Genomic DNA, 22,022 nt, shown 5'->3' with positions numbered 1-22,022 from the left:
TTTATGTACAGTGCTTGAATTTTAGTTTAGTTGGTTATTAGCAACATCTTTTGTTAGAAAAATCGCTTTCTCAGAAATGAACGTGATAAACTATTGAAGAGTAGTGCTAGGCAAATATTATAAATATATATTGAAAACATTGAGAAGAAATTCTCAAGGATAGCATCAATTTGTTGCTAATAAAATTTTAAAAAAGGCAGATAAACTACAAGTTATTTTATTTTGTACTGAGCAAAAATTATGTATTAATAACTTAGCATTAATATTTATTATTTTTTACACTGCCAAAAAAAACCAAAAAAAAAACAAAAAAAAAAAAAAAAAACCCTCTTACACTAGGAATGAAAAATGAATGTATTAATATATTACACTATCTGTTGTGCATGGAGACCCTGTACCTTTCTCAGTGGAATTTGGAGGGGGAGAATGAAACATTCAGTTAAGAAATGTTGTTTTTCTCTCAGTTATTGTGCATGCAGAAAATAATTTTTATACTATTCTGCTTACATTACTTCTGGGTTACCTGACTGTAAATGTATCGGAAATGGCAAATATGTTACCGCAGAATAAAATTTATTTCTTAAAGGAACTACACACAATTAGGCATTTCATAGTATTTTGTTTTTTCATAGTATAATGTGGATATAACTTCGCAACTGAGATGGCTTGTTGTATTACCTACCCGCCGACTGATGACGAAGCCAAAAAGCTTCGAAACGATCGTCTGGGTGGTGGTACGCTGAAAATAAATAACAGTAGTCTTCTCTACTAGAGAAGCGTTATTTATTTGAAGTAATTCAATAGTAGCTATCTTGTTGTGAAGGCAACCACATTATGAGATACAATTAAAACGATGCCTTCTACGCTACAATCGTAGCTCAAATCTATGGGTTAACTATGGTGTATTTACACCGATATTATATAGTTAATTATCAAAACCCATAAGGATTATGCCTAGTGCATTTAATTTTCCAAATACATTACCACCACACCCTTCTGGCATCTCTCATAATGTGGATATAACTTCGCAACTGAGATGGCTTGTTGTATTACCTACCCGCCGACTGATGACGAAGCCAAAAAGCTTCGAAACGATCGTCTGGGTGGTGGTACGCTGAAAATAAATAACAGTAGTCTTCTCTACTAGAGAAGCATTATTTATTTGAAGTAATTCAATAGTAGCTATCTTGTTGTGAAGGCAACCACATTATGAGATACAATTAAAACGATGCCTTCTACGCTACAATCGTAGCTCAAATCTATGGGTTAACTATGGTGTATTTACACCGATATTATATAGTTAATTATCAAAACCCATAAGGATTATGCCTAGTGCATTTAATTTTCCAAATACATAGTATTTTGTGTATGACTTCTTCAGTGACCATAAAGACAGCAGAACAGGAAAAGGCTGATAATTTATACAAGTGCATTCTAACTTTAATTTTGAACTCACTTTACCATTTATTATTACTATTTACACCAAAACAGATAAAAATTAATAATAAAATTAATTAATCATATGCTTCACACTAAGACTAAGTTTCCCCTGATGTCAATAATTTGCCATGGCAATTTTTAGGCCTGGTTCTAGAATATTAGTGGATTATGGGTTACCTTTCAGTTAACTGAAGACCAAAATTAAAGTCATCTAGCGCAATTCACATGTTAGGGCAATTTTTTTTTCCCATCTGGTTCTAGGGTATTAAAGGAATAGGGGTTAGCTTTTATGTCTTGAGATAATCCTTTGGGACCTACTATATTGTCTGGGAAAACCACAGGTAATGTTTGTAGGGAATAACTTGAGGTTCTAATAATAATAATAATAATAATGGAAATAAAGAACCTCCAGCTATGCCCACTAATTTTATCTATAACCCACCTATACAATTAAAGTTCCAAATAATTGCATCAAGATTAAAAACTAAGCCCTAATCCTGCAATACCAAGCCTTAAAACTGTCCTTGAGGCAATTGAGATTAGGGAATCAGTATTAACTGAAAGCTAACGCTAATCCTCTAGACTCTAGAACCAGGTCCCAAAAACTGTGGTGACGTATAATTAGCAACAGGAAACACCGTAGTCTTAGTATTACCCAAACACAAGGTACTGGAAACTATCCTGTGTGCAGGTTGCATTCATTAAAAGAAAAATAAAACCAAATTAGAAATACAAATTCAGGAAACTCCTATAAAGAAGGTAAACTGTTACACATACCCAATTTGGGACAATGGCTTAATGTTCCAACCTCACTTTTCAAAGGCCAAGGCCTACTCCACAATATGGGTTGATGGGCAAGAGACTGTGGCAATCAGAAACCAATGTATGCCTTCAGTGCTGTATGCTCATATCAGTAAATTCCTTAATTTTGGATATTGGCTATTACACTGATTAAATAGGATTGCAGAGAGCATTTACTATACTGCAATCAGTTCTGTTAACAAACTTGAATACCATCTCCTGGATATAGCTCATCCTAGTGAGGAACACTGGTTTCATCTGGACTCATTTCCAGACATACTGATTGTCCTAACATAAGTGGATGGTGAGGACCTAAATTGGCAGAATTGCAATCAGTAGACCCATGCCTGCCTTTTCATAGTATCCTAAAGAATACTAATGGACTGAAAAGATGTTTTCCTGTTAACACTAACTTTTTACAACAGGTTGGAACAAAAATAGATTTATGAATATATCAATTACAGGAGGCAGATCTTGGAAAATACATACTCAACAATCCAGTTACATGCAAGCGTTAAATGTTTGAGCTAAATGCATTCTTTCAGTAGCAGTTAGCACCGATTACTGAGGAGAATGATATTTAACATAGAACAAATTGTCAATGTATATAAGAATGAAAATTATTTTCTATGGATATTTTAGATGGTTTATGTAGAATCTGTCCGCTATTTTTTTTCGTTATGTTTGTTATTGCATTATTTTTTCATATAGAATATAACATTACCTTCTTAGCTCAACAGGAGTATTCATTGATAATAATAATAATCCTGTTGTGTACTAACAGTACAGGGTGCTGTGGATAATGCGGAGCATGTTTTTGTGTCATTCCCTTGGTCTTGTGGTCCCGATGTATACCATGAACACCAGAGTATATCTGAACATCATTGCAAATTAGATACGCCTATTAGATAGAATAGGCAAATTAGATAGAAAATCAAAACACGTAGGCATGGCATGCTGTCCAAAGATGTGAGAATGCTTCAATAACAATGCTCCAGTTCACACTTCTGAAATTGCATCAACACAAGCGGCCACTTGTGGATATGAAATACTGCCCCATCCAGCCTACTCACCAGATCTTGCACCATCAGACTTCTTCTCGTTTCCTTCCCTCAAATCATTTCTTCGGGAGACTCACTTCCCTGATGACGAGACACTCATTTCTGCAACACAGTCACGGTTCAAAGACCAACCTCACCACTTCTACAAAAACGGTATCTGTAGCCTCATCCATCGATGGGAAAAATGTGTAAATCTGCACAGTGGCTATGTAGAGAAAACCTGTGCCAAGAATCAACAGGCTAGCACCTCTGCAGCTAGGTCAGGGCGATTCTTTATTGAACCACCCTCATAAATCATATAACTGCTAATTTGATTATGGATATGTTTACAGTTTATTGTATATATATATATATATATATATATAAATAATTAAGTAGGATTACATCACAAAAAAAAAAAAAAAAAAACTAAAACTACAAAAGCATTTCAGAACCTTTTAATAACAATTCAATATAGAATTGCTTACTTAAAAAAGGTAAGCAAATATGGAAAATGTAACTCTCTTAGGATTTTTATATAAAATCTATCTATATCTGTTATGGTGACAAACAATCAATAATTAAATGAAAAGTTGTATAAAAATTGGAAAACATCCTCACCCGATGCCTGCGGTCCAGCTGTGATGACGATCACGCTGTCGAGGCATCCATTTTGCTCTTGCAATATTCATATGACGTCGCAGACTTTCCTTGATTCCCTCCAAAGAGTGGTAAGAAGAAACAGGAAGTCGAGATAAAGGATTCTGTCCTGTAGTATCAAGAATTGATACCATTAAAGCTCTTCCCACCTAAATGAAAATATTTCAACTATTTTGAATCACAGTAGTCAGGAGTATCTATAAACTGTAAAGTTGCTGAAGTTTTCATCACCGTTTGTGTCAATTTTCAAATTACACTGGAGGGCCCTTTACAATTATTGTGAGGGCCCTTACAGCCAATCCAATTCTGACCCTCACATTCCTATCTTTATATATCCCTTTGGCACTCTGAGGGTTACCCCATTCACCCTTCTATAGGGTCACCCACCTCCTTTAGGTTCCTGCTCCTTGCTTGCCTGGGGGGGATACTTCCCCCCACCATCCTGTCTTCTCTGTTCCTAAGTATTTTGTACTATCCACTCTGTTCCCGGACTGACTTTGCTCTTGTTTTGATTGATTTTGATTTTACTGGCACAAAAATGACTGTCGTTATACTGCGCCATGAAAAGGTTAAAATACGAAAACAATAGATTCTGATAACCTTTAAAAAGGTTACCTTGTCAAATTATTATGTGTGTAAAAAAAATATATATATATATAAATATAAATAGAAGCAGTATAAGTTTAAAAATAAATTATCTAATTTAGATGCGTGTGTATATATATATTAATGGCTTGTGAAAACTTTAAAACTGCTGATACATGGTCTGTCTGATAAAATCTGACTGAGTGTATAAGGCCCACTCTTGTTCTGAACTAGGGCACTGATGGTCCTGTTTGTTATTTGGTTTTTAGGAGCATTAGCAACTAAGGCCATATTGCTCCGGGATATGCAGTGGTCATTCCCTGACCTTTCCACATCCTCCATATTTGGTGGTGATGGGCTCAAACCCCGGTCTAATCAAGAAGCATGTGCTACGCACTGCTGCTCCTTCCCACTTGGCTACGGAGGTGCCGGAATGATGGTCCAGTAAGTGTTCATATTTACTGTACCTAGTCTGGCTCCCCATGCTGTGAATGGATGCTGAGAAGTCCCTTTCTGGTGTTCATGCTTCCCAGTAACTAAGTGGCCAGTTAAACAACTACTACTCGCATAAACCACGCTGAATGGTTTTGCAAAATTGTGTGGCATCACAGAGTATTTAACAGGAATTTGTGGGAAATCACATGAACAACTTAATAATCATATTATTTCCAATATTTTGGAAATAATGATTATTTCCATTGCTTTCACAGGAAGGCAATGAGCTCCCTTTTCAGTGTATTAATTATAATTAACTAGATGACAATAGCCTATTACCATCAAATACTCAATTTCTTTTTTTAATACATTTGTTACTCTGGTGTTCAGACACCAATAAGAGACGCATTATCAATCCTAAGTTTGCCAAATAATTTTTTAAAGGAATCTCACATGCTTTTGGGTTGTTCAGAAGGTGTCCAATTATTGTATCCTAAATTTAGAGTCATCTTCCAATAGTGACTTTGAGCAAGCTACTCACAATACAAAGACTGTTACCATAACGTGACCTTTGCAATTTCTCTGTGCAATTTCACTAGCAGTTTGTGCACATCATTTTTTTTTTTTTTGCCACTTCACTACTGGAAAAAATATTTCTGAATAATATGACAACATGTCGATACTAATAACATTCAGCATACACGGCACATCTTCACTTTGAAATACTACATTATTTTTGCATTTCTTTCTCTTCATTCAATTCTAGTTCATTATTCTTATGCTATTTGTTTGAAAATGTCTGATTACATGATATTTACTGCCCCTTGAAAATGAAATATTACATCAACATATGGTATACAAAGAAAACAACTTTTTTGCAGATTTCATAATACATAGAAAATCTTGCAATATGCTTCTTAAATATTACAGTTATACCTTTTTTGGCATGTTACTGAAGGACATCGTTAATTAGCTTCATATGCATGCACGCACTCACACACAGTAATTGTTACTTATGACTGTTTCTTGTTCTACATATTTTATGCAACATAAAGAATATTTGTTGGCCAATGTTAGGCCATTCGTTAAGCAAAATTAACTGAAGTTTTAAAAAAAAAAAAAAAAGTATGAATTCAATGGTGAAACCATAGTTTTTACTATTTATTTAAAAAAAGATGGAGAAAAACTGCTACAAAAACAGAGTCAAAATGAGAGTGACAGTCAACTCTTCAAATTTATGATAGACTTGGTCATAAATCTGAAGAGATGGCAGGTATGACCTTATGACATTTTATAATAGGGTTAAGTACTGAAAGTTTACCAATAGAATAACACCACCAAAATCTATTAACACCCACCTGATAAAATATTTCTGGTGTGTAAAAGGGGACTGTCCTGGTGTGCCATGGTGGTGTTATCATGCCATCACGATAAGGAATGGAATTCACAGACCGTCCTGTGTTATAGTTACATTCCAAGGTATAACTAAATAAAAAACACACACAAGTAAAACAATCATATGCTATATATTGCAGTTAAATGATATAAGCACTTGAGATATGTAATACACAAACCTGAAACATAGATATTTCAATCTGTCTAGACAAATCTAGCCAAATGACAAAGTGTCTTAGTATTAGCAATGGCCACATGGTGCAAGAAAGCCAGCTTATGCTGTACCAGCCAAAAAAATAAATAAATAATAATAATAAAATAAAGTAAAATAATAATAAGAAGAAAATTTTTAAAAAATAATAATTAATAAGAGAAAAGGAAACAGACAACCTATGCATTTCCCTCCTTCCACCTGATCTTTGAATTTCCACAAACTGTCAGCCTCTACCACCCATGTAGGTAACTTATTCCAGTAATTTATAACTTGTTGGCTAAAATAAAACTTCCTGCAATCCAGTCTAAACATCTTCCCCGTAACTTGAAATTATGGCCCCCTTGTTCTAGAACCATTTATAACCATGAAAATTTGGTGCACTCTAAGGTGCCTATTTTCCAAGCTCTGCAACCTACATATTTGAAGTCTTTCCTCATATGGACACCATTTTGCTGATCTCACCAGGCGAGTTACCCATCCTTGGACCCTTTCAACAAGCAGAATGTCTTTCTTTAGGTGCGGTCTCCATACCTGAACACAATATTCCAAGTGTGGTCTTACAATAGCCTTATATAATGGGATTATGACATCCTTATCTCTACTGGCAATTTTTCGATAAATCATCGATAGGACACCATGGGCATTCCTTGCAACCAGTCTACAATGCTTGGAGAACTTCATGCCTGACCATATTGTAACACTCAAGTCCCTTTCCTCCAATGCCGGCTTTAGTTCAACTCCACCAAGTGTATAAGTTATTTTGGGGTTACTGTTCCCCAGGTGCAATACCTTACACTTTGCTGGATTAAAGCATAGCCGCCATTTTTCTGACCATCCCTGAAGTCTATCTAGGTCACGCTGAAGAAGCTCTGCTTGGCGGTGATCATTAACTACTCTACCAATCTTTACATCATCTGCAAATTTAGACATCATGCCCTCTATCCCTTCATCGATGTCATTTTATGAAAATCAGAAACAGTGGTCCTAACACTGATCCTTGGGGAAACTCCACTTCTTACATGAATCCAAACTGAGGAATAACCATTTATCACAACCCTCTGCCTCTTGCCCTGAAGTCATCCAGATATCCATCTAAGGATTTTCCCTGTGATGCCAACCTGTTTCAGCTTATAAAGTAACTGCTCATATGGGACTGAGTCAAATGCTTTTCAGAGATCCAAATAAACAATGTCAAAATTATTCCTTAAGTCCAGCTCTTGAGTGACACTGTCAAAATAGCTAATCAGATTAGTTAAAAGTGATTTTTCCTTTACAAAACCATGCCGAGAATCCTTCAGAATTCCATCTTGTGTCTTGTGCTTGTTAGGCAAAATTTAAGTGTTGGAAAGCATCTAAAAGACATTATAGTTTAAAGCAGGGGTTCTTAAACATTGCAATACTGCCACCCTCTAAAATGATAAATGAATTTGTATGGCCATCCCCATATATAAAACCAATGATTTCATTTGGATTAGAGTTTGGCAAGAAATAAATATACTACTTATTTTTAATAATTAAAATTTAATCAATATATCATATAAAATAATGACAGAACTTTCCAACTTTATTAAGAAATAAAACTATTTGTTTTATTTCATAAAGGTCTGAAATTGTGGGTCTTAAGCAAGTTGGGAGGGGGGGGGTGATTGCAATTTTTTTTTAAATTTAAATTAAAAATTTGCCACGGGCAAAATTTAAAAAAAAAATTCAACCCACCCCCCTCCCAACTTGTTTAAGACCCCATGCTTTAAAGGATTTTAAGTGTTTGGCTTAGCAATGAGGCCTCCAGCATATAGGCAGAGTTAAGTGACAAAGGTGCAAAACATGGTTGTAAGAGCCAAGATAAGCTGGTAATGATTACAGATTCTGCTAATAAAAAGAGTGGTGCAAGACATTATCTATACCAAATATTTTTAATCGGAAATATACACTGAAAGGACAGAATTCACGGGATACCTGGTTCCTGGGCAACGACCCTGTCAGTCCACTAATGAGAGAAGTGGACTGACAAATCACTGCCAACTTCAATGAGGGAAACTTCTCTTCATTCCTATTTACATATTACAATGATGAAGGGAGAGTGACCAATGAAAAGTGCAAGTGGTGGTAGTGCCAGGAAACGAAACAAAATTCGTTTAGAGATGAAGATTAAAATGATAAAGAAGTACGAAGCAGGACAAAGTTTGTCATCTATTGCAAGGGAATTAGGTCTCGCTGCTTCAACAGCGAATACTATTTTAAAGGACAGTGCGCGTATAAAGGAACATATCAAAGGATCAATGCACTTAAGATCAACAGTGATCACAAAACAGCATTCAGGTGCTATATCGAAGATGGAACAGCTGTTAATAATATGGATGAAAAATCAGATTCAGAAGCGAGTGCCCCTGAGTCTAATGACAATTCAAGCAAAAGAAACAAGTATTTATAAAGATATTAAGGATAAGTAAGGCGAACCCCAACCCAAGTTCGTGGCAAGCAATGGGTGGTTTAATAGGTTCAAGTATTGCTTGTTATTTGGTTTTTAGTAGCATTAGCAACTAAGGCCATATTGCTCCGGGATATGCGGTGGTCATTCCCTGACCTTTCCGCATCCTCCGTATTTGGTGGTGACGGGCTCGAACCCCGGTCTAATCAAGAAGCGTGTACTACGCACTGCTGCTCCTTCCCACCTGGCTACGGAGACGCCCTCAAGTATTGCGCTGGTTTCCACAATGTTAAAGTATGCGGTGAAGTCGCCAGTGCAGATTCTGCAGCTGCAGAGAAATTTTGTGATGTGTTGGAAAAAATTATTGATGAAGGTGGCTATTCAACGCAGCAAATTCTTAATGTTGACGAGATTGCTCTGAATTGAAAAAAAAATGCCGAATCGAACATACATTGCCAAAGAGAAAAATACAATGCCAGGTTTCAAGGCATCAAAAGTTAGGGCCATGCTCTTGCTTGGGGCTAATGCAGCGGGATATTACAGATTATATCAAATCCTCATGCATTTAAGGACATCAATAAAGCCACCTTACCCGTGCATTTCTGATCGAAAAAGAGGGCATCGATAACAATATCTCTTTGAGGATTGGCTTAAATGCTGTTTCATTCCCGAGGTTGAAAAATATTGTAAAGACAACGACGTTCCTTTCAAGATTTTGCTTCTATTAGATAATGCTTAAACTGAAATTACTAAAAGTTGTTTAAATGGTGCATGGAAGAAAATATGCCCATGGCACGTAAAAGGCTTTGAAGGATTTGAAAAAGATGAATCATATGAAGCGGTTACCGATAAGATTGTAAAGGTTGCAGAGCTACTTCAATTGGAGGTTGATGCCAAAGAGGTGGAGGAGTTAATAGAGAAAGAATTATGTAACGAAGAACTTATTGACTTGCAGGCAGCGATAGTGAAAGAAGAAAATGCTGACAAAGCTGAAGATGAACCAAATGAGGAACCGAGACGTTTCATCACCATAGAGATGGCAATGGCATTTTGTGAAATTGCATCGGCAATGCCGAGGTTTGAGAAGATGGATCCTGACAGCGAATGATTCTTAAAAGTTAAAAAAAGGGGTGAATGATATGCTTTGCTTGCTACAAAGAAATCTACGATGAAAAGAAAAAAGCCACTGTCCAGTCATCCATACTAAACTAGCGGGTCTCGGCATGCAGACGCAATAATTCGAGCTCCTGATACTTTGTTTAATTTAAGTGCTTAAAGTGCCTCATACTTCTGGAATTATGTTCTCCATAGACAAGTTTAGAAGAGGATTCCGTTGGTGAGACTTTTTTGGTGTTTTCTGGGATTTTTCTGCTAGATCTTAACGTTAATTATTCAACGTCTTTGTCAATGGTTAGGTCTCCATGCCGCCATTGGCAGGAAATTGAAGAGAGCAGTTTTCGGTCTTTTCGGAGCTGCCACGCTAATATCTAGCAAATTGTGACTGGGGAGGGGACCACCCGCTGTGTGTCAGCAAATGTCTGCTTAAGTTGCTTAACAAGGTCAAGAATAACATCACGTGGCGACATGGTTAGGGATTATACCTCTTCCACCCTAATTGTACTTTTCTCCTCTTATGCCCACAGGCACAACGTCTCTGAAACTTTTCGCCTGATTTAAACTAACTTTACCATGTTTTCTGTGGGCTCCCCATACTTCTACAAACTTTCTGTGGCAAATGTGAAACTTCCCCCGGGCTTATCCTGCAAGAAAATGAAGACTGTCATCGTATTTATCGTCCCCAAAAACTTCTAATAAAAAAAAAAAATAAAAATAATAATAATAAAAAAAAAAAAACACCTTGTTCTGTTCATTTAGAGGTTTTTCCGCTTGAGCTTTTCCTATTTTTCCCACGTGACCAGAAGGCTACAGCCCAATGCCCGGTTCCTGTTTACCATAGAGACTTGTTTCAACCATCATTTTGCTACTTTTTAGGAGAATACTAACGGCGACCCGATTATCTGGAAACCCCTGTTTTCCGCTTTTCGAAAATCATGTCCACTGCGGACTATAATATCACTGATGAATGCCAGGAAATTACTCCTGAAACTATCCAAACTCTAGGCCTTCGGGGTGATACTGAGGCCTCCAGGCCTACTCCAGCCTCCAAGAAGCGTAATAAAAAATCATTTCCGAAATCAGAAATGGAAACCAGATCCCAAAGTGAACGAAAGGAACTACAAGACCGATCTTCCCAGCAAGGAGAAAATGATAATGAAGAGACACCACTGGATCCCCCCTCTGCCTGAGGGTCCCGTTTTAGAGCAGGTTCTCTAACTGAGAACTGCACTAGAAACTTTAATGAAGACAACCAACAGCTGAGTCAGTACAGCTCTGCGTGCAGACAGTTTCCCTATGGACGAAGTTGGAAACCATTTTACTTACAACGTACCTCGAACGCGAGAAAGCAGTGGCTAAACTCGAGGCATATCTTGACGGTAGGGGTAATCAAATGCAACAGCGCGCCCCTACCTATGCAGACGCGCTGAGGATTCCAAGAAATGCTGAACAAACAACTGAATCAGGAAATTCAACCAAAAGGAAAACTCTTCTACAAAATCCACATCTGGTAATTGTTAGACCTACTTCCACAGAAGATCATCACACAAGTTGTTATTGTTGTTATTTTGGTTTTTAGGAGCATTAGCAACTAAGGCCATATTGCTCCGGGATATGCGGTGGTCATTCCCTGACTTTTCCGCATCCTCCGTATTTGGTGGTGACGGGCTCGAACCCCGGTCTAATCAAGAAGCGTGTGCTATGCACTGCTGCTCCTTCCCACCTGGCTACGGAGGCGCCATCACACAAGTGAGGAAGTAAAAAATATAGTGGTCACAAATTTAGCAGAAGACCTGAAAATGGCAAAAATTAAATCTGTGCATAAGACACGTAATATTGGTGTCATCATTGAAACTGAGACAAAAGAAGAAGCTAACAAAATCATTAGTAACCCCAAAATACAAACACTTGGCCTACAGGCTGCACCCCCAAAAAGAAAGGGTTTGGTTTGGTTTGGGTTTTATTGGCGCATCAGCAACTGAGGCTATAATGCGCCAAATACCGGTCATATGTAAAAAGTTAAAACATTCAGTGACCTAAGTAGTTAGGCCACCATGTCCAGATATATAATAACAGATATATAAAAAATAAACCAATAAAGAGATAACGATAACATAAATTTTAAATACAATTAAAAACTTTTATTGATTTAAAATAGCTAAAAACAGCAGACACGTTGTCATTGTCGGATAAAATCTGACTGAGTGTATAAGGCTCAGTCAGATGATTAAAAGCGGTAAAACGAGTGCTGCTAAAATCTGGACAGTCAATTAAAAGGTGTCTGATCGTTAAGATTGTGCCACAGGACACACATATAGGAGGGTCATCAGCCCTCAGCAGAAACGAATGAGTTAAATGACTGTGTCCTATGCGGGTCCGGGCAAGAACAACTTCCTCCTTACGATTCCTGCGCAGACTAGACTGCCACGGTTCAATTACAGGCTTTATATGATATAATTTATTCGCAGTCTGTCTATTCCATGAATCCTGCCATTGGGAGTGTATCTTCTCGTGTATTATTTGCCTGTAGTCTGTATAGGGGACTGACAGGCAGCGATTATTATTGGGAATTGCTGATTTGGCTGCGGCATCAGCCAAATCATTTCCCCTAATCCCAATGTGGCTGGGAATCCAGCAGAAGCGGATATCATATTCACGTCCACGGAGGAAGTGAATCTTCTGCTGAATACTAGACAGAACTGGATGAGGATTATATCTCACAGATATTAAAGCCTGTAACATGCTGAGAGAGTCGGAATATAAAATGAACCGTTGGTATTGGCATTCACTAATGTGATCCAAGGCTAACTCTATAAGCGTGCAGCTCTGCAGTAAATATGCTGCATTCAGAGGGAATCTGCTCCGATGTAGAGCTGTCTGTAAAGACAGCAGCAGATCCCACATATGATTCCGACTTCGAACCGTCTGTGTAGACTGGCGCGAAGTCGGAATATTCAGTTCGGTGTGCTGAATGAAGCTGCAGGTAGACAGATGATGGAGTGTCCGACTTTCCCCAATTTCTAAGAGACAAGTCACATGCCGGGACATGAGCATGCCAGGGTGGAAAGGGTTGCTTTGGTGTTTGGGCAACCTTGTCTACTTTGATATTAAGTTCTTTGAGTAGCTCTTGGAGACGAATACCAAAAGGACGATTGGCAGTCTTACGGGTATTGTATAAATTTTCCTATCGTGGCTCAAAAACGAATGGCGACGTAGGATGGTCTGGCAGGGATTTCAGTTTTAAAGCGTACTTTAAAGACAACTGCTTACGTCGAAGCGATAACGGTGGTTCGTTTGCTTCGACGTATAAGCTCTGGACAGGAGATGTGCGATATGTTCCAGTAGCAATACGTAGGGTCTGATGATGGATGGGGTCTAGCCATCGCAGGACACTGTCTCTGGCTGAGGAATATACCTGCGACCCATAATCTAGTTTGGATCGCACAAGTGCACGGTAAAGCCGAAGGGTGCCCAAAAAGAAAGGGGCCCAGCATAATAATTTATGATACCGAAAAGAACCTAACCCCAGCAACACTCCAGGATGAACTATACAGAAGAAACCTCCAGCAGGACCACCCCGATGTTGAACCAAATGACTTCGTTTTCCCGAAATTCCAAAAAAATGCCAGAGCGGGAAATTCTACCAACTGGGTAGTGGAGCTTGGAGAACAATAAGTCAACAAAATAGTGTTCATAAACTGGGGCAGTCACCGCTTCAAGGAGCATGTGGCTGTCCCCAAATGCTACAAGTGTTGTCGTTTTGGACACACGATACACACGTGTACCCAAGCTCAACCCACATGTGGACACTGTGCTGAGAGAGGCCACGACTTTAACTCGTGCACTAAAAAAGAAGACCCACCCACTTAAGCAAACTGCAAATCAATGAAAATGCAGGCATTCCATCCGGGACAATAAATGCCCTGTCTACACAAAAGCTAAGAGCACATGCCAACTAAGGCTCGATTATGGGGACTTACCTTAAACCATTTAATACTACCACTGTAAAATTTGCACAAATTAATGCCCAGCGAGCTAAAGCAGTTGCAGCGCAGTTGAGGAAAAAGGCAGATGAGGAGAACCTCGATATCCTCTTTCTTCAAGAGCCATATTCGCATAGTAAGGCAGTCAGAGGGTATCCGTTGACTTATAAGATCGTTCAAGTGGATGGGGAGACCCCATGGGCGGCTATTCTGGTCAGAAACTGATCTCACTGTTACCAAAATACCACATTACTGCCTTCCCTGGGCAGCCTGTGCCCATATCATCACCCCTTTGGGGGAATTTTACGCAGTTTCTCTCTACTCTCGGCCGGGAGAGGATATTCTCCTGATTATTAGATACTTACAAAGCATCTTTCTGGAATTCCCACATGCGAAAATCATCGTTGCCGCCGACGTAAACTGCAGGTCGCCAGCGTGGTTCAGTGAAACTCAAGATAGAGGAGGCACAAACAACGGACAAAGACTGGAAGAATATCTCTCAAACAGTTCTTTCTCAATTCTCAACCAACCAAATAACCTACCGACCTTCTCTGGTACAATGTGGGAAGCCACAATTGATATCACCCTGGCCACAAGATCCGTTGCACACCTTTCACCCTGGACAGTAAGAGAAAGCTGGACCACCGTGTAATAACTTTCCAACTGCACCGATCAGTAAGCCGACAACCAATTATAAGGCAAACTCTACATAGATTTGCAATTGACAAGGTAAACTGGCAGGAATTTAAGGATTCACTGATCATGGCCGCCCTCTCTCAGCACAGTTGGACTGAACGCAGACCAGCACCAAAAGGCAATCGTAAGCCTAGTCACTGAAAGCTCAATTAACTCTATTAAAAGGAAGAAACCTTCGCTTGGAGCCGTACCTTGGTGGTGTCCAGAGCTACAACAACTGCGACGGGAGGTTTACACCTGACGGAAAAATTTTCAATGCGCAAGACGGACATGGCCGGAAGCGGAAGTAGAGTATCTCAAGCAGCAGTACCGAACGGCAAGAAACGAATACACAGCCCTGATTAAACAAAGGAAGAAGCACTCCTGGGAGCACCTAGTCTCCACAGTTGGAAATTCTGCTTCATGGGGAGTGGTCTACAGAGTAATCACAAACAAACTCCCCAGGGGAGAAGTCATCCCAGCCACCAAGACGCCACAAGGCACGTATACAAAGACATGGTCCAAATCTATAAATAACATCCTTGATGCCATGTTCCATCAACACATGCCACCAAGCAGCCCAGAGCAAATACTGCTATGTGAGGAAAACAGCACATACACCACGGCCCAAGTGGAAGACAGCTTCACCAAGTAAGAACTGGACACCGCTGCAGCAAAAATAAAAAACAAGAAATCTCCAGGAGAAGATATGCTGGAGCCCGAGATCGTAAAGAAGGCTGTTGAAACCATCCCAAATGGGATCCTAAACCTCTTCAACCATTGCCTTGAAGCAGGCCATTTCCCAGCAGTATGGAGATCTGCAAAATTAAGGCTTATTCTCAAGAATCCGACAAAACCACAAGACCTTCCGGAGTCATACCGGCCCATCGCTCTTCTATCCATACTAAGCAAACTCCTAGAACATCTTCTAAGCAATAGAATAGAAATTCATTACTCCAAGGCTGGCCTTCACTCTGACAACCAATATGGCTTTAGAAGGGGATACTCCACGGTGGACGCCTTAGAGAATATTGTCAAAGCAGCTACCACTACCAGCCATAAATACTTCCTTGTCATTTCAGTGGATTTTGAAGGGCCGTTTGACTCCCTCTGGTGGCCAAGCGTCCTTGGCAGACTCTGGAAAGCAAAACTATCAGCTAATTTGTACAATTGTATAAAAACCTATCTTGCAAACAGAACAGTAACCGCCAGTGCTCCGTACTGTTCAGTCACATGACCAGTCTATAGAGGATGCCCACAAGGCTCAGTACTTGGCCAACTTCTCTGGAACGTGGTGCTTGACAGCTTTCTAAACCTCGACCTTGGTAATGTGGGGTCACAGGCCTATGCGGAAGACCTGATCCTGATGCTGGCGGCAGACTCAAGAACTCAACTAGAGATCTCTGCAAACCGTGCTATAAATATCCTACAAGACTGGGCCACCCAAAACTACTTAAAGATATCCCCAACAAAAACCTGCTCCATCCTACTTAAAGGTTCTCTCAATATCAGAAAGCCTCCCCAGATTCAGGAAACAACAATTAAGCTTTCCACCGAACTTAAATATCTTGGTATTTTGCTGGATAAAAATCTGTCATTCACACCCCATCTTACTTACCTCCGAAACAAAATCAAAAAATACTCCGCACTAATAGCTAGAGTCACTCGTCGCAACTGGGGGCTTAAGAAGAGGACCCTAGCCCTCTTCTATAAGGCAGTCTTCTTACCAGCAATAACATACGTATCAGGAGTCTGGTTCCACAAGGCGGTAACAGCAGTAAACAAAAGGAAGCTAGAGACCATTCAACGTTCAGTCCTACTGACAATCTCGAGAGCCTGCTGTACTGTAAGCACTCACGCCCTCCAGGTCCTCTTGGGCGCTCTCCCCCTGGACCTGGAGATCGTCTGCTGTGGGTTGCTTTATCAACTATCCAAAGGCAAAGCAATCACCTGCCTAGACTACACAACTGATCCGGCGAACGATTGTAAACTCGAAAAAAAAAAACGCCGCCTCACCCACCTACAGCAGGCCTGGCAAACCCGCTGGACGACTTCGACAAAAGGGGAAGTCCCCCGAAGATTCATACCAGATAATCAACTAGTGTTTCCCAAAAGCCCAAACTGGTTTTCACCGGGACTGCTGACATCTTACCTTCTCATGGGACATGGCGCAATAAGAGCAAAACTCTTCAGTTTCGGATTGAATGACACCCCTCTCTGTCACTGTGGACAGCCAGAGACGTGGGAGCACCTCATGCACCACTGCCAACTATACGAAACCTCCACTGTCTCTTAATAACTAGAATACGTTTCTCGCCAATAAACCAAGAACAATATCTCCTGGAGAGCGAGGACAACTATAAAGCCTTAACACAGTTTGTGCAGGATCTTTTTACTAGAAGAACATACCCACAACCCTAGCAGGAATTTTCCCACAAACTAACCACTCGTCATCCATAATAAAGATCCTTAGATGTGTCAACCAAACAAAAACATAACAGCTACAATCTGAAAAACTAATCATAAACTTAACCTGGATCTGACCACTGGCTTAAACTGGAGTCATTATCTGGACTTGACCACTCACACGGACGGGACAACATGTCCCAGGAATGGCGTACGAAGACCTGACAAAGACATTATGCAGTTTGCTGCCGAAACATCATTAGGCGATCTGAACCAGGTACCTTCACTCGGTTCACTTTCTTTCCCTTCCCTTGGCAGGGGATGGTTACTCTGTACCCTCACCCCCTGCCATCCCCTATCTTCACCTGGTGAGGTATGGGCCTGCCCCGCCGACTTTTGGGGTTATCTTCACTATTGACCCCATATTTTTGTCTTTCACCCCCCAGTCTTCAGTCTCCCTTCCCTCTCTAGCTATAACCTTGCCAAAACTACACAAGCCCCACACTACAAAAAAAAAAAAAAAAAAAAAGGAACTCTAACCCGTATAACTTATCTCTTTCGGCCTGACCCAATTTCTAACGTTTCTCCCCCCACTCCACTTTTTTTTTTTATTTTTTTTTTATAGGTCCTAGCCATTGAAATCTCAGGAAATTAGGTGGCAGGACGTGCCAGAGTAAATAGTAAATTTCTAAAATACTGGTGTACCTGGTCTGCCTCCACGAGGTATAGTGTGGGCAACGGTGGGTCTCATTTGAGACCCAATGGCTAAAAGACCAGATGAACAACGGTACAAAACATTACACACCACAATATCCACACACTTTTAAACCTCTGGCCTCTACAGTGTTCTGTATCACACCACAATGTATGTTAGGCGGAGATGGGGGAAACCCCTGGTGCCGTTAGACCCTAAACACACTATACACTATGTCCAGTCATCCATTAATATTTTCTTTCGTAAGGTTGAGAGGCTCCTAAATCTTCACAGCTGCGTACTTATCAGCTGAAGATGTTGATTCTGGCAATGATGCTTGAGAGGTAAAACTTACTGGTGTTATGCCTGTCTCCTCTCTTTTTTTTGTAATTTTATAATTTTGAAATTTTTTTAAATTGCACGCTTTTGTAATTTTTCCTGCACATGAGATAAAAAATTGAATAAATACAATAAATAATGCTATTTACATGTTCGTCAAACATTTATTTTTTGATTCAATTAATTCAGTGAGCACAGTTGCGAGTGCTGCACAAGCATTGGGAAATTCCCCGACTTACGTAGCGCTCCGTTGAACACAACCCTTACATAAGTTGGGGAGTTCCTGTAATTTTATTTCCTTTTTCTCCTACCAAAAACAATCCATAGCTTAGAAATTAATCATTACTCAAAGAGTAAAGGCATTAGACAAAAATTGTAACAGTGGTTCAAAGACAGTGACTACAAGAAAAGGAAAGGCAGACAACTTTGGATACAGAGATTATATGTGTGCTGTGTGTTCAGCCTTGTGAACAGCATACAACAACTGCTTAAGGTTTTGCTTTGGAAGCTTATTTTATCCCCAAGCTAAGAAGTATTGATCACATATCAACAATGATTGAACCAGGCACAACCTATAGGAATCAGGTTGGAATCTACCTTGTCAAGATTTAGCTACCAGCAATATAACAGGTTACGGAGTTGTATACCCACCTAGTTTGTTTTTTGTTGGCTTAATTCTAAAAAGGTTTCTCAATTTTTGATTGTAGAGTATATTGCATATTGGGAGATAAGGAATACTTTTAATTTTGGTGGCATATTTTAATAAAAGGATTGTTCTGCAAAGATGAATTGGAGGTTCATTAGCTTCTGCAAATAGGCTTTGGATTGGTTATATGTGAAAGGTGAAACAGAACACGAAGAGTACCATGATGGATGGGATCAAGTCAACTGAGTGCACTTTGCTGGGCAGAGTAATATGCTAGAGAAACAATCTTGAGATCTATATTATGTAGCAACAGCAATTAGTATCCCATGTAGTAGCTGATATGGCTTTGAGGATAACTTCTCAATAAGTTATCCTCATTTGTGCATATTAGACAATTTACAGTGCGTTATGCCCACTGAGGTCTCTAAGTATACAGATAGGTGTGAGAACTGACGTACCAGGTCATCTAGATCTTCGTATCCATACGTGTGATTTGCTGGAAGATAAAGTGAGACAAGTGTTAAAGCAATGCCAAATGCATACTGCAACTGTTTCTAGTGGTGTTTGCAATGGAATTTGTTTGGTTGGAATATGAAAATGTGTTATAGCTAAGTGGGTTTCTTGCAAGCATATTCCAATAGGATTGTGCTTGTCAAGGAGATCACATATATCATATAGGCTTGCACAAAAGCCTCTACAATTATAGAGTATTCAATATTTTGAATTATTAGAATATCATTCTATTTGTTTCCAAGATGTTGGCAGCCTGTGTTTATTTGATTTCCCCTTTTCAGAAAACACTGGATTCCAGTATTTGTTTTCTCCTCTGCACATATTTCTAGGATGGAGTTGTCTATGTTTGTATCCGTGTCCATGCTGACCATGTCACATTCCTTTACATTCACTGTTTCAGTTTCTTTGTATGTTGCCTTTGTTTGTGAGGTATGGTCTGAGTCTGGAGAAGATAATATTGGCAATGTTTACTCCTGAATTATGTTTTGTTGCAACTGGCTTTTAATGTAGAAAGAAACAAATGGGCCCAATTGGATATCGAGAACTTTACATCAGCTTGTGGTGCCTTCGTAGCCAGGTGGGAAGAGCAGCAGTGCGTAGCACAAGCTTCTTGATTAGACTGGGGTTCGAGCCCGTCACCACCAAATACGGAGGATGCGGAAAGGTCAGGGAATGACCACTGCATATCCTGGAGCAATATGGCCTTAGTTGCTAATGCTCCTAAAAACCAAATAACAAACAAACAAACAAAGAACATCAGCTTGTGATCATGCAAGTTTTTGTCTCTGAGCAATTTCAGCATATATGGGTTTCACTGAGAGTGGCAGTATATAAGAGTGGTTCAAAAAAGGTTTGTGTTCACTCAGAAGCAGTTCTGATCGAAATATGAAATTTTTTTGTTTATTTGATACCTTGAAATCTCTATAGCAACCACACAGATTTTGGTTTTGATCTGACAATTCATTGTGTTTTTTTTTTTTTTTTTTTTTTTGCAGTATTGAACGAAGTAAAGTGTCACTATGGGTCAAGTGGAATACAGATCAGTGATTCAGTTCCTCTTTCTGCAAGGGAAAACACCCAAAACAATTCATTAAGAAATGGTCATCACTTATGGAGAAGACTGCCTAGGTTACAGTGTTGTTGCACATTGGTATAAACAATTAAAATTGTGAAGAACCTCAGTGCATGAGGAAATCCCAGGATGCTAAGCAACTGCTGTAACAGAAGAGTGTTGCAAAAATTGAGGCATTAATCCTGGAAGATCACTGTATTAGTTTCAGAGAACTAGCTGCAGAGCTCCAAATTAGTGTAGGGTCCGTGGAGAACATCATTCAACAACAGTTGCATATGCGTAAAGTGTCTTCCAAATGAGTTCCTAGACTTCTGACCCCTTACCAGAAGAAGGAAAGGAAACAATGTGTAGATGAAATGTTGATGTGCTGGGAAAAACAAGAAATTTTTTCATAGCTAGTCACCACGGATGAAACTTGGATCCCTCACTATGATCCTGAAACTAAATAAAATGTCAAAACAATGGAAGCATGAAGAATCCCAAAAAGAGAGAGGGGCAACCAAATGCTGGAACAGTGATGCTGAGTTTTAATCATCTTATGATTTTACTAATTACAATACATTATAAATTAATTTAATGCTGTTTTGTAGAAAAGTATTTATTTGTATTTTCTTTTTTGTAGTTTTCTCTTATAAAAAATTATTAACATTTATTTTTAATCCGCACATTGTAATTAAGCCTGTAATATGTGAGCATAATAAACTCCGTAATTAATTTTCAAATGGGTTTTTGATTTTCATTGTACTAGTATACTTTTGTACACAGGTGTGCAAAACTTAAGGACCAACACTATTTCTTAAGGTTACAACCACAAAATCAAACGAAACAGACTGTGGGCATTCAGTAGAAAGCTTGTGCACGTGCAAAAATTTGAATCGTGATGAGAGGGCTCATATAAACAGATAAAAGCAGCAGTTCAGCAGTTAAGTACAAATTACCGAATGGTGAGCAAGATGGAGTATATAGCGGTCATCATTGCGCATTGTTTTTCATGGACGACCACCACTGGTCCTTCGAAGAGCTGTACCTGTCGTTCCAACCACACACATTTGACTGCAGAGTTCGGTATTGCCCATAGCATCGTCGCATATGTGTGGTCGGCCTTTAGAACGACAGGTACAGCTGCTTGAAGGACCAGTGGTGGTTGTCCACGAAAACCAATGCCCAATGATGACTGCTATATACTCCTACAGGCCAAGAGGGACCAACACCAGACAGCGGGATCCATTGCAAACCAGCTGCACAGGACATTGCGGTTTACTGTGGCCAGGAGACTCCACAAAGGTAGACTGTTTGCCCGACGGCCAGTATGCTGTGTCCCTTTAACACCTGCCAATCGGAGACACCATTTACAGTGGTGCATCAAACACAAGGATCAGACAGCAGCGCAATGGGGTAAGGTACTCTTTACTGACAAGAGTAGATTCAGTCTCAGCAGCAATTCTGGATGTCAGCTAATCTGGCGAGAGGCTGGCACACGGTATCACCCTGCAAACATCACTGAAAGGGATCGATATGGCAGCCGAAGTTTTCTCATCTGGGAAGGCATTATCTTGGACAGATGTACACAACTCCAGATA

The 22,022-nt window shown here is 39.5% G+C and overlaps 1 protein-coding gene across 3 annotated transcripts in view; it reads right to left on the bottom strand.

The window, feature by feature from the left end:
• Positions 1 to 22,022, bottom strand: part of LOC150081023 (cytosolic carboxypeptidase-like protein 5) — a 119,567-nt gene that overhangs the window by 11,816 nt on the left and 85,729 nt on the right. For all 3 annotated transcript variants that reach the window (XM_090380980.1, XM_090380982.1, XM_090380981.1), the window contains 2 exons: positions 6,320 to 6,446; positions 3,903 to 4,090 (listed from right to left, as the gene is read on the bottom strand). In XM_090380980.1, the coding sequence (XP_090237106.1) occupies positions 3,903 to 4,090; positions 6,320 to 6,446 (315 nt within the window). The remainder of the gene's footprint in view (positions 1 to 3,902; positions 4,091 to 6,319; positions 6,447 to 22,022) is intronic.

Source organism: Mastigoproctus giganteus, chromosome 9 (assembly GCF_048544385.1).
Source record: "Mastigoproctus giganteus isolate SK-2022 chromosome 9, ASM4854438v1, whole genome shotgun sequence".
In the NCBI taxonomy this organism is placed as follows: Eukaryota; Metazoa; Arthropoda; class Arachnida; order Uropygi; family Thelyphonidae; genus Mastigoproctus; species Mastigoproctus giganteus.
The sequence above is the reverse complement of the archived record's forward strand: the minus strand, read 5'-3'. Positions and strand labels throughout refer to the sequence as shown.